Source organism: Danio rerio, chromosome 4, assembly GCF_049306965.1.
Source record: "Danio rerio strain Tuebingen ecotype United States chromosome 4, GRCz12tu, whole genome shotgun sequence".
Classification (NCBI taxonomy): domain Eukaryota; kingdom Metazoa; phylum Chordata; class Actinopteri; order Cypriniformes; family Danionidae; genus Danio; species Danio rerio.
Genome location: NC_133179.1, coordinates 43,226,502 through 43,240,861, shown reverse-complemented (window position 1 = coordinate 43,240,861; position 14,360 = coordinate 43,226,502). Strand labels below are relative to the sequence as shown.

The 14,360-nt window shown below is 34.5% G+C and overlaps 2 protein-coding genes across 7 annotated transcripts in view; one reads left to right on the top strand and one right to left on the bottom strand.

Annotated features, from left to right (window-relative positions):
• The window catches only part of LOC137491225 (uncharacterized), a 482,468-nt gene extending 468,277 nt beyond the window's left edge, over positions 1-14,191 (top strand). The window contains exons 1-4 of one of the 6 annotated variants that reach the window (XR_012402231.1): positions 1,032-1,168; positions 2,929-3,078; positions 11,919-13,164; positions 13,294-14,191. Coding sequence is in view for 5 of the 6 variants with exons in the window: in XM_073947706.1 (XP_073803807.1) it covers positions 2,994-3,078; positions 11,919-13,063 (1,230 nt within the window). In the remaining variant the exon portion in view is untranslated. Of the gene's footprint in view, positions 1-1,029; positions 1,169-2,532; positions 2,594-2,928; positions 3,147-11,877 lie in introns of those variants that run through there. The other 5 variants (XM_073947707.1, XM_073947705.1, XM_068220366.2 and 2 more) reach the window with 5 other exon arrangements.
• Positions 1-14,360, bottom strand: part of LOC137490932 (uncharacterized) — a 137,504-nt gene that overhangs the window by 66,344 nt on the left and 56,800 nt on the right. The gene's annotated exons all lie outside the window — the stretch shown is intronic.

The following is a 14,360-nucleotide window of genomic DNA, read 5'->3' as shown; positions in this document are numbered from 1 at the left end:
TAGCACTTTACTGGGCACTCAAAGCTCTTTACACATAGGGGGAAATCTCCTCATCCACCAATTAATTGTAATCGAGTCTCAAGAACACTTTGTGCCGTTGAACCATAGTGGCTGTTTTTTTTTATTTTTTTTGCCGCTGTATTCTTCAGTATATCTTCATTTGCATTCAACAAAATAAACTCAAACAGGTTTAGATCAAGTAGAGGATGAGTAAATGACAGAATTGTATTTTTTTGTGTGAACTATTCCCCTTTAATGCTTCTGTTAGTGAAGGTAAATTAAATATTATTACTGAAGATATTGCTAAAGAATGGCAAGAAACATAGAATACAGATAATAAGAGATGAAAATTCATATGAAATGGATGCCATTTCCACATTGCAATTTTCAAAATTCTCATTAAGTACAAACTTAAAAAAAAAAAAAAAAACTACAACTTGAAATATATCTTAACCCTCCAAAACAGCTATTTTCCCACTTCAGGCACAAAATCCTTATTAATTATATTGCTTTTCTTTAGGCAAGAGAGCCTCTCTTGTACCACACCGTTACTGACAATATGTATGATATTACAGAAGTAAAATAACTAATTGCTTTTTAATTTTAAAGGTTTTCCAAATAATCTTTTATGCAGCTATCAGTGGAAAGTCTGTAGTTTAATGAATGTTTTTTATTATTACATTTTTAACTTTGAAAAATAAATTTGGCATCTCAATTACCTCATTGTTTTCACTGAAAAAACAAATTACCTTAAAAAGTACAAATCAACTTACATTTTTATTCATTAAGTCCACACAGCAAGAACACCATTCAACATTAATTTATGTAATATTTCATTTCATTTCCATAAACCTGTAAGAAAATGACAGTGTGACGGGGTGGTATCTGCTGTGACAGGGTTGTTCACTTTGAAAAGGTGGTAAGGACAATGTGTTTTAAAAGTAATTCGACCAGTGTAAACCTTTAAACACGGTCATTTGTGAAGTTATATATATATATATATATAATAAGGTATGTAAAATTAGACCATTGAGGTAAGATGGACCACCTCATTTGGACCATGGACCATGGCATTTTCTGTGTGGAGTTTGCATGTTCTCCTAGTGTTGGTGTGGGTTTTCTCCGGTTTCCCCTACAAGTCCAAGCACATGTGGTATAGGTGAATTGGGTAAGCTAAATTGTCCTTAATGTATGTGTGTGAATGAGTATGGGTGTTTCCCAGGATGGAAGGGCATCCGCTGCGTAAAACATATGCTGGATAAGTTGGTGGTTCATTCTGCTGTGGTAACCCAAGAATAATAATGGGACTAAGCTAAAAAAAGAATGAGTGCTGAGTATACTGTGTGTCCAATAAGGTTTAATCTGAACTGTGTGCTACTCTTGATGAAAACAGATCTGTCTGCAATTATGTTATAAGATGTGAAATATTTAATCATAAACAGTATCCTTCACTCAAGCATTCATAATCTGTCTGAGTGAATGACTAAAAATGAGTGTGTGAAAGAGATAGTAATGAAGTGTGTGAGAAACCAAACAGAGTTAAATTAAAAGAAAATTACTAAATTAATTGATTAGCCCTAAAGAATCTTTGATTTCATACATCTTCACATTCAAATAGGGTGCAGAACCACGCCATCACATCCCTTTACCACCCCATCACAGTAAAAAATGTGACAGGGTGGTAAAGTGCATCCAAAAATGTCTGCAAATATCCCATGTGGTCAAGTTCCTCACCTAGCATACATTTATTCAATCTGAAAATTTACTCTTCTTTGCTTTATAAATGTAAAATAAATAAATAAATAAGTTTACCCTATCTATTTTGCGTGACAGAGTGGTTGGGTAAGCTTGACAGACCCTGTCTAACAAGAAAAAAAAAACAGAAATGTAAATAAATTTTTGTAATTCCCTGCTTTTAGTCAATTCTGTTTTGTGATGTAATTTAAAGCAAAAGTACATCATTTACTGATGAAACAAGTTAGTGTGACGGGGTGGTAAGTCAAACTGGGACGCACACAAATCAGGAAATATTTACAAAAAATATATAAAATGTATAAATTAAATATATCTTATGGAAATAGAAACAAACATATAAACCTCAAAACAATAAAAACTTTGGAGGGAAAAAGTCATTTATTTGGTGATATTTTAGGTGCAAATTCAATGCTGATCAGCACAGACATGTGAAATCTGTTATGTAATCATAAAAAAGTATATAAAAAAAGAATATTACACTTTAACAATCATCATTTATAATGTATCATGCTAGCAGGAAGCCTTGAATTAATTACTTTAAGCTTTGGAAAAACAATTTAGGACATTTTTGTGCTTCATGCAGCTCATGAAAAGTTACAGACACAAATGGCACCCGTTTGACCCATAAATGTTTAGTAAAGCTTTTGATCAACTCCAAATACTGACTATATGTGTGTCTGTGCATGTGGGAAAGTGAAAAACAAGGGAGAAATGTATCAACAAGTCATGATTGCAACAGTAAGTAGCAATAAAAAGCTAAACAAAGACTCTTATTTTGGCGTGTCGTGTGACGTCATAAGGCTGCGCCGCTACTGTGCTGAGATTCAACTGGAGTAAGGTTTTTTTTTAAAGCTTTTTACAAAGATACAAACCGATTGACTAAAGTTTTAGGTTTTCGCCCGATGCTATGCTATACCTGCTGTTGACAATATTGTTTTAACCCTTTATACAATGTAGTACTATTTTATTCTCAGTAACTGAGGACTATGTTTAAATAAAGAAAAGTGTGTAATGAGTGTATAAAAGAAACCTTTAACCTGATTTATTTTTGGTTAATTACTCTCATATAAAGAAACTGTTGAAGCAAGTGTTGAAGAGAAGTTATTTTGTTTCTGTTCATTGTTTTATTAATTTTAAACAGGACATTTTTATTGTTTTGTTCATTTTAAACAGGATAAAGTGTCCAAACACAGAGAAAAACTCCTGCTGAAGCGACTGATCTCCACACTGTTATTAAGATGGCGTTTATTAAAGAGGAGAGTGAAGATGTGAAGATTGAAGAAACATTCACAGTCAAACAGAAAGATCTGCAGGAACAAACAGGTTGGATAACTTACTGATATATTTTTTAATAATAAGAATACTAAAATAAATTAATCTTGCAGCCCTGAGTGTGCTGCCTATTTCTCCTAAATGCACATAAGCACCCAGGAATGAGTTTATTTCTTGTTTCTTTGTTCTCATGTCTTTTGTCATTATTTTTATATATTATTAGTCTCCCATTTTCTCTATCTTCTTAAGGTTATTGCTTTTCTTGTTCTTCTACTGTTGGTAAAGTGTCCTTGAGCACTGGCGCTATATAAAATAAATAAAAACAATAAATAAATAAAAAAAGTTTAACTGAGCTGACGATATTTGACCTACACTATTCTCATAAAATATATCTGGTATTATGGTGATAGTGGTTTCTTAGTTTTTTTTTTTTACCATTTGCAAATGTCACGTTGATCACAATTACTTTTTTTCCATCAACTTCTTTTCAATTCTGACTTCTTTATGGGTTTAAACTTGTTTCTAGTAGTTGTTACTAGTTCTCACAGATAATGTCTTCGAATTGCATCATTATTATAACTAATTGCCAGGGCTATTGTGTTAAAACAGGGTTTCCGCGAGTCATAAAATGTTGTAAATTCCAAAATCCAAATTTCAGGCCTTAAAAAGTCTTAGATTTACTGAAATATTGTGTTGTAGGTCTTAAATCTTTTTTAAACAAGTCTTCATTTTCCTTTGTTTATGTTTTGCTACTCAATCTGGCCAAAACCCACACAATCACCAACAATCCATCTCAATAAAACTTTAAACTTTTTATTTAAAAAGGTCATTTTAACTCTATTTATCATAATGGTTTAATTATTTTCCTTACAATAACATATGTTTAAACATGCTCCATGTATTTACTCCTGAGGACATGACCTGGACAAATTGTTGTGCATAGATTTAGTTTATTATAGTTTTTAAAACTTTTAAAGCATTTGTTCATTTTTTATTCTAAAGAAAGTTTATGTTGGAAAAAACTTGTGTGGATACAAGTAGAGCTTGCTTGTTTTGACACGATATTTAAGAAATTTTGCTAAAAAATATCTAAAATATTAAAATGTATTATTATTCATTTGTCATTGTATTAATAAATGTATTAAATTATAATATGTTTGATAGGACAAATAAAAATCTTTTCATCTGGGGCATTTGAAAAATTCCTTAGCTTTATGAGTATAAAATTTTATTTATAATAGTCTTAAAAGTCTTACATTTAACTTGGTAAAAAAAAAACTGGTTTATAGTATGTTAAAAAAACGTGGATGCCCCCAATTTTAAATATGCTGAATGAAATGGACACTTAGATAATTAAGTATTATAAAACATTGTGCAGTATTCTAAACTATATGATCATGTGTTGGGACAACATGAGACAAAACTTATAGTGGAACAATAATGCTTAGCAATGCACTGGCCAACAAACTAGTCTAAAAATGACTTTTGCTGCTTAAGAAATTATTTACAGCGTGCTGATGAAATGCAAACATTTGAGTGTAAAGTTTGTCAGTATTGACCATATTCTTCATGTACCAGCAGGTGCCACCATTGTAATCTTTTTGCTTGAGACTTTTTTTTTAAGAATTAAATTTTAGATCCTAAAAACAGTGTTATACTACTTAGGCATGGGAAGATAACCGTTTTTAAGGTTTATCGATGTTTGAAAAAAGTCAAGGTTATAAAACGCCAATATTTTCTGCTGTACTGTTCCCACAGTATATTTAAGTTTTTTTATGTCTCGTTTTTTTACGTTTTTCAGGAGAACCGTATCTCCAGCAGAAAAGTTCTCCAAATATGTTGTTTTAAATCGTAAAGAATTCTGTGTTTCTGAAACAAATGAAGACAGCAGAAGTCAATGATTCATTAGAATTATTCAGCCTGACATGTTTACTGCTTCAAAATACTTGAAGTTTTTCGAAAGAAAATATTTTGTGTTCAAAGGGGAAAATTTGTTCGTTTTTTACCCAGACATTTAAAAAGAATATATTTTAGAGCAGTAATCACCGTACCATGAAACTGGTATTTTTATTCAAGGTTATCATGCCGTCAGAATCTTATACTGGCCCATGCCTAATGCTGCTTGATGTTGCAAAGCCATATTTTCTAATTTTCTTGTTTTTCTTTGTATGTATAGTCATGAACACACCTGTTTGTAGAGCAAGTAGCCGTTTATTATTCCTGGTCATTTCTCCAATAGGCAACTGAAGTTCTAAAACAATAGCATATGAGATCATGGCCCCATTTCAGAAAGAAGGTTAAGTGAAAACTCAAGAGTATGTTAACCCTGAAATGAGAGAAACTCTGGGTTTTCTGTTTCAAAATAGCTGGTTTGTCAAACTGGAGAAAGCAGGGTAAGTCAAGCCTGTTTCTAAAGGAGAGGTAAGTTTAACTCTTGAGTGGTCACTTGCTCTGAAAACCTAACCTGATCAGTAGCAGGTTTTATCCTCTAAACTCTGAGTTTCTGTCGGTCTCCTCCCCTTTTTTAAAGATGAAGCGGTATTTCTCACTTAGCTTTATTTCCAGCCACCTATTTTTATGTGCATTTGGATAGGCTATGAGCATAAAAAATCAGTTGATAGAAACATCATGATGCACATAACTTTTAAATTATAGTCATAAAGAAGATGCGTATAACTGAGTAGGATAAACTTTTTATTCGATGAGAAAAGATAAACTTACGTAAACTACAAAAGCACTTTTACTGAACAAATTCCAGTATGTGCATTAAAAAAGGTTTGTTATAAGAGATCATATAATGATGGAAATGTTTGTGAGTGGACAAACCATCAGGGTGAGCACACTGTAAAACATCTGAAATGTTGTTTTGGTCATTCTAAAATGCCTTAACCAATAAAGTATTATTGTTATTATATTATTAATGATCTCCAGTTTGGGGTTATTGCTGTGTCTATAGGTTGGCATTGGCTATACAACGGCACTAGAGGGAGCTTTAAGTACACAAAAGTTCTAGCTAGATGTATGTTATGTTGTTTGAAAATCGCCAGTAAAGAGCACATTAAAGGTGCATTAGGTGATCTTCCACAATGCTAACAGCTTAGCATAAATCTCTGAATCACAGTCCCTCCTCTGCTGTCTAGAGCCAAGCCTCCTTAAACACGAGCACAGCAAAAAAAAAAAAAGAAACTATATATATATATATATATATATATATATATATATATATATATATATATATATATATATATATATATATATATATATATAATGTATATGTGTATGTGTATATGTTTGTTTACCCAATATATGCACTGATAATATCCACTGATTTTTATATAGTCGATCAAATGAACTTAAACTATTAAAAATGCAACAAACATTTGTTTTGGCCCAAACTACAAAAACAAACAAATGTAAGACTTACATTTAGTATTAGTTTTGCTTAAGTTCCACACTAGTTTGATCATGTATAAAAGTCTGATGCATCTCCAATTTGTTGTTTAATGTAATGTTTGCACTTGTTAGACTATAAATCTCGTCACTAACGCTAAAGTCTGATAATCCTCCATAGAAATGATCTTACGCTGACTTATTTCCTACTCAGTGGTGCATTGTATATGGTTGCCATGACAGCTTAAAGCCCTAAACTAACAATTCTGTCACTTACTCGTCCTTTGCTTGTAATAGGCCTAAACATGTTTGATTCTCTTCCTTATGTTGAACACAAAAGAAGATATTTGTAAGAATGCTGAAAAGCTGTATCCATTGACTTCCATAGTATTTGTTTTTTCCTGCTATAAAAGTTGTTACACCAATTGTAATGACGCAACCGCGGCTTGCGCGTGTTGTCTGAAACACTTCACTGCACTTGATCCGCGATATAAAGTTAATTACTATGCAGAAATCAAGCAGTGCGCACAAAAAATGATAAAGGCCGCGATGGATGCGGGAAGATTTTTTTTCCCCATCGCACACACGATGAGAGCTGATGGAGCGCTCACATTCTCTCTGTCTGTTCTAGTTACCCATCTATCTTTCTATTTTTCTTTTCATTTGCACCAGGGCCCGCGGTAACTTTATCACACGTTGTTTAGTGTTTTTATAACCTGCAACTCTTTATTTTACAAATTATTTGTATCATGAAGAACTGTGTGCTTCTCAAGCTTTATGAGAAGTGTCATATGTCTTTTCAGGTGCACTCAGAGGACAATCGCCTGTTATATCATTTCATAGATTGTCAGCATGATGTAGGCCTTTGTAATAATATTTATTCAATATAGTTATAATGACTTGCGGCTGGAAGGGCATCCGCTGCGTAAAAACTTGCTGAATAAGTTGGCGGTTCATTCCGCTGTGGCGACCCCGGATTAATACAGGGACTAAGCCGACAAGAAAATGAATGAATGAGTTATAATGACATTTATACATGATCAAACTAGTGTGGAATTTAAGCAAAACTAATAATAAATGTAAGTCTTACATTTGTTTGTTTTTGTAGTTTGGGCCAAAACAAATGTTTGTTGCATTTTTAATTGTTTAAGTTCATTTAATCGACTATATAAAAATCAGTGGATTTTATCAGTGCATATATTGGGTAAACAAAAATTGCTACCTTTTACTGTAATAAGTCTCCATCCCCAGAAGTGATTAAGGTTAGTACACAGTCATAGCCATACATGCAAAGATGTGTGTGTGTATATTATGGGTGGAGCTGAACCCGAATACGGTATTCGGAAAGGCACGAATAGCGTGTTTTTACGAATACTTATTTTGAACAAATACTTGAAAAATTATTTGTATTTGGGAGCAAGAAAAACACTATATCAAAAAGCAGCGTTTCCTCATGAGACCACAGTGCATGCCTGCGTGAGTGAGTGAGAGAGAGAGCCGCTCAGTCAGAAGTCGGAGGGCGCTTCTCCACAGCAACAGACAGAGAAGGCTCGGCTGAGCGAAAAAATACTTCACTGCATCACTATTTTTGTTAAATAGATTTTTGTACCTTAATTGGGTTCCAGATGCAGTTTATAAACTTGTAGCGGAGTTGAAGCAGAGTTTGATCGGAATATTCCATTACGCTGCATTTTTGACGTTTGCAATTGGGTGCTCTGTTTACACAACGTTAGCTCTGCTTGCGCGGTAATTTAGACAATAGACTGTGGACAGAGTAACGTTAACGTTCTTTTATAAAGGTTAAAACGATGCTTGTGCAGTTGTGTCGAATAGTATGCACTTATGGGAGTTATATTGTACGTCTAAATTACTGTCTTTTGCAGACAGCAAGATATATGCTATAGGCTAGTTAACCTTAGCATAGCTTCCCGTCACTTTTTATTAACTTGAAACTCCTCAAATACATTTGGGCACCCAGAAAAAGAGTGAAAAAGAGTGAGACTGCTGCTGAGCCATTTCTTGGTCCTTCACCAGTTAAAAAAAAAAAAAAAAGAAAAGGACCTTCAGGTTCTGTGTGAAAGCATTTTACAGTCAGTGGAGCTGCAGATAAAACAAAGTGATACTGTATAATGTGTACAAAAGTGAAATCAGCAGAGGCAGAGATATTAAACATCTGTCAACATCTTCTATGCGTAATCATTCATTCATTTCTTTTCCCTTTATGCAGTCCCTTTATTAATCTGGGATTGCCACAATGGAATGAACCACCAATTTATCCAGCATATGTTTTACGCAGTGGATGCCCTTCCAGCTGCTACACAGCACTGGGAAACATCCATACACTCTCTTTCACACACATACAATAGGGACAAATTTAGCTTACCCAATTCACCTGTATTGCATGTGTTTGGACTGTGGTGGAAACCGGAGCACCCGGAGGAAACCCACGCCAACATGGGGAGAACCCAGTCGAGGCTCGAACCAGCAACCTTCTTGCTGTGAGGCGACAGTGCTACTCACTGTGCCACCGCGCAACCTTCCATGTAATGTATTATCACATGCACTAAAAGCATCCTCTCCTGATACTGTCTGTGAACCCCCACAAGCATCAATCCCCTCAATCAGCACAGCTATGTTCTGCTAAATCCTCCACAAGCACCAAACCATCAACACAGCCACATTCTGCCCCAGCAAGTCAGTTTCAAACATAAAAAAAATAAAAAATGTAAAAAAACAAAAACAAACTTTGTGTCTGTTTTGTGGCTGGCAGATGACAATAGCAGGGCTGTATCTTTTAGTATTATATAGAATACTTTTGTTCTGCCAGATCTCCCAGGCAGGGTTTTATTTAGATTTATTTAGCTAATTTTAGTTTTTGGAATTCTGTCCATTGGAAAGAAGTTCTTTCAGAAGAAGAACAGTTTTTTGAAATATTATTTGTTTTTATTCTGTCTATTCAGTGTCAAGAACGGTGGTGGTGGGGTTCATAATATTCACAATGGTATTTTATTAATTGATGGTTTAACCATGGATGAGATAATGGCTTCTATGTTATTTTCTTTTCAATGACATTTCTTGTCACATGTTCAAAAACAACAACCAATATTGCATATCTATAATTTATATAATTGGTATAATTAAACAATACTTTCACTATAAAGTAAATTAGAAGTATAATAGAAATAATATATATTTTTGCGCCATTTTGAATTTTACTCGAATACAAATACAAATACTTTTCCCCCCTCAACAAATACACATACAGATACAAATACGGCTGTTCCGCACATCCCTAGTGTGTATATATATATATATATATATATATATATATATATATATATATATATATATATATATATATATATATATATATGTGTGTGTGTGTGTGTATGTACATACACACACACAGTATTCATAGCGCTTCACTTTTTCCTAATTTTTTATGTTACAGCCTTATTCCAAAATGGATTAAATTAATTTATTTCCTCAAAACACACAATAGCCCATAATGACAATGTGAAAAAATATATTGTTTAAATTGTTGCAAATTTATTTCAAAATAAAAAACCTAAAATATCATAAATGTGGAGAAAGTAAAGCGCTATGAATATATATATATATATATATATATATATATATATAAAAAAAGAAAATACAGTATGTCAAATGATAAGATCTCTGTGTGGAGCACTGGCTGTTGTCAGACTCCTTGTCAGATGTGCGCTATGCACATCAATATAGCAGCATTTGTTTTTTATGACACTGTATAACAATAGGCAACGTGGTGGCGCAGTAGGTAGTGTTGTCGCCTCACAGCAAGAAGGTTGCAGGTTCGAGCCCTGGCTGGGTCAGCTGGCATGAAAGCCGAAAAGAAAATGAATAAATGTATAACAAGAATTAATATTTTTACAGTACTGTGTATGTTGGGTTTAGGGTTGGGGTGGGGTTAGGCTTTAAAAAATACAATTAATTGGGTAATTTAATAGATAGCATAAATAATGCTCAATACAACTACTGTTTTTACATTACTGTGACAGTTGGATTTAAGGTTGGGGTAGACGTTAATAAAAAACAACAAATGTTAAATTTAATAAATAATATAAATAATTCTTGTTAACTTTTGGCTGCAACTGTATCTGATCTAGCAAAAAACAAAATACTGGGGTAAAACAAACAGTCATATTTTAAAGACATGGCAAGGGAAATGGACTTTAATGCAGTGCTTCTTGTCCGATCTGAGACCCACCTCATATTCGTATGTCTAACAGGCAATGAAGATCACAGATTTTTAAAGAAATCAGATCTTAAACGTGACAATTTTGAAATTGAAAGACAGTTCACCGGAAGCCCTTGGGCTGCCTGGCTAAAAATTAAATGTCTATGTGGATATAGCCTATCTAGCTAACACAACAGATGTTGCATTAGAATTTGTATGAATAGGATCATCTGTAAAAATATTTTAAATAGTTATATTATTTTTTGTTATTGGTCTTTAGTTTTTAAAGTTACTTATACAAATAAAAACAACTAATTGGAGATTTATATCATCTTGTCCCTTTTTAAGAAATAGTTACTCATTAAAAATTTACTCATGAGTAAAAAGAAGTTATTTTTTACTTTTACTTGAGTAGATTTGTAGACATGTAACTTTACTCTTACTTAAGTGAAAAAAAATTGTAAGTAACAGTACTTTTACTCGAATAAAATATTTTATTACTCTTTCCACCTCTGTCTCTTTTGCTCTCTCCTCCAGTTCTGGGTTACAGATGATCTCTTTTCATCTGCTTTTGTTTGCAGTTACAGGAGCTCTCATTTCCTTTTTCCTTTCTATACCACATCATTTACCTTCATGTTTGTCTTAGTATGTTATCCATCATTTGTGTGCATATTATTTTGTTACTCACCCTGTATTTGTTTCCAGGACCACTAGTGATTGAGTGTCTGGTTGTTTTTTCCCCATGGCACTCCCTCAGTGCTCACCCGACATGGTTTGATTTTTGCTTTTTCCAGGACTCACTCCTCAATAAAGACTTGATGTTTTTCTGCATTTGAGTTCACTCTCTTTTTTTTTTTTTTTTACTCAAGACACAAGTATTTTCTTTCTTATTTGTGTTTAATTTTTTTTAAGATTTAGACAGATTCAGCTTTTAAGGCTCTTTTGGTCTATGGTGATTTCTTGATTGCGAACATGTGTGGTAGTAATCAGGTCTGAGTGTGGCTAGAGAACTTACAGAGAAATTTACAGCTTTCAAATTTATGTCTCATCAATATGACCAAAATGATCTGGGATCAATCATATAAGAATCTGCTTAAATGTACATGTGTGTAATAAACCCCCGGAGGTTGATATGACAAGATCAAGCTAAATATGATCTGCTATGTTTTTACATTTAATGTGCATCAAAATTGAGGTTTGTGTAGCCAATGTTTTAGTGCATTTTTACTTCAGCTTTTGATGAGAGTTTTAATAATTTACTAAAAACAGAATTTTTTTATTTCAGACCTAATTAAAGACTATGAGGAGAGTAAAGAGGAGGAACATCGTGTCAAAATTGAGGGCAAAACTCATTTAGAGACTGGTGGTATTTTAAAAATGAGAGACAAGAGTTGTTTTACCTGCACTCAGTGTGGAAAGAGTTTGGCAAACAAAAGCAAACTAAAGATTCACATGAGGATCCACACTGGAGAGAAACCATTCACATGCACTCAGTGTGGGAAGAGTTTCAGCCACTCAGCAAACCTTAATCACCACATGATGATCCACACTGGAGAGAAACCATTCACATGCCACCAGTGTGTGAAGAGTTTCAGCAAATCATCAACGCTTTACAGACACATGAGGATCCACACCGGAGAACAACCATTCACATGCACTCAGTGTGGGAAGAGTTTCAACCAACCATCAAACCTTAATCTACACATGAGGATCCACACTGGAGAAAAACCATTCACTTGCACTCAGTGTGGGAAGAATTTCATCCACTCATCACACCTTAATGAACACATGAGGATCCACACTGGAGAGAAACCATTCACATGCACTCAGTGTGGGAGGAGTTTCAGCTTATCATCAACGCTTAATAGACATATGAGGATCCACACCGGAGAGAAACCATTCACATGCACTCAGTGTGGGAAGAGTTTCAGCCAATCAGCATCCCTTAATCGACACATGAGGATCCACACTGGAGAGAGTCCATTCACATGCACTCAGTGTGGGAAGAGTTTCAGCCTATCCTCATACCTAAATAAACACATGAGGATCCACACTGGAGAGAAACCATTCACATGCACTCAGTGTGGGAAAAGTTTCAGGCACTCATCACACCTTAATCAACACATGATGATCCACAATAGAGAGAAACCATTCACATGCACTTGTTGTGGGAAAAGTTTCAGGCACTCATCATCCCTTAATCAACACATAAAGATCCACACTGGAGAGAAACCATTCACATGCACTCAGTGTGGGAAGAGTTTCAGCCTATCATCATACTTTAAAAGACACATGAAGATCCACACTGGTGTGAGAGAGTATATGTGCTTGGAGTGTGAGAAGACTTTTATTACAGTTGCAGAATTAAAACGTCACCAGAGGATTCACACTGGAGAAAGAGGTTTACTTAGGAACTCTGAAAACACATGAGAGGATTCACACTGGAAAGGAATTGTAGACATGATCAGTGTGTACAGAGTTTCACTCATTCGGGGCAGCTTAATAAACACATGGGATGGTTTTTCGGTATGGTGTGAACACGTGTAGCAGCATAGAAAGAGAGCTTCCATACACACTGGTATTAATCCTCCTTTTTACATCATATATGATAGCCTAAACCATATTTAAATAACCAGGGGTGGGGGATACAAAAAGGCTAGGACAAAACAACCATTAAAACCTGAAAGATTTTTAGATTTTGCCGATTTCTTTAGACGGCATGTTTATCATAGATATCAGGTATCAGGTCCTGTTCCGTAAATTATGTTCATCATTTTGACAGATTTGCCCTCACAATTGTTCTGTAATCTTATAGTAATAAAAAAGCACAGTAATTTTAAACAGAAAGTGTCCGTGTTGCACTGTTAATGACAGAAGCAGTCTTTGCTTTCACCATTAATTTTGCCATGAAGCACACCTTTACCGTTGACATTACATCTCAAAATTTCGCTGATGAGTTGCAGATACCCGTGAGATATTTGGCATGCTGAATATCTGGAGCTGTCGGCGATTCAAATCATGCCGTGTAAAATGAGTTCTGACTGAATAATTATCCGCGATCACCTACAGAAAATGAGAGAGCAGCATCCACTTATGTGTGTGTGTGTACCTGCTGGCCAGCGGGAGGTTGGGGGAGAAGTTAAAAGTGCTCATTTTTAGTTTATTTGGACCCAAAAAATGGAGGAAAAACTAGTGGAGGTTTGACAGGAGCACCAGTGTCTGTTTGATGTTTCATAAAGAAAGTTAAAAAAAGAAATTGAGGAGAAATGGCGAATTCCCTTCAAACCCAGGTGAGCAAATATGTACATGTTCTACCCCATTAAAGGCGTCTTTCTCTGTATGTAGTTTAAAACCAAAATATATACAACGTGTTTTTGGCTGAGAGACGTAGTTTGGAAGAAGTTGTCGGCGATTCTTCCTATTGTAAAGTCATGCAATGTGAAAGCCCATGTCGCTGATCTATCTTGCAGTGTAAACTTGAAACAGTACTGCCTATAACTATGTGGACACCTATTCATTGCACATATTGCTGTCAATTTTACATTGTCGTTGTATTTTCCACTGTCTTTAGTTTACACTGTCTGTATTTTGCAGTGTCGTTGTATTTGCACGCTTTGTATATTGTACTGTCTGGAGCCAGCACCTAAGCCTTTCACTCATCATAGCACATGTGCTGCTGATGATGTGACAATAAGGCCGTACTCACACTAGGTACAGTTGCCTCAAA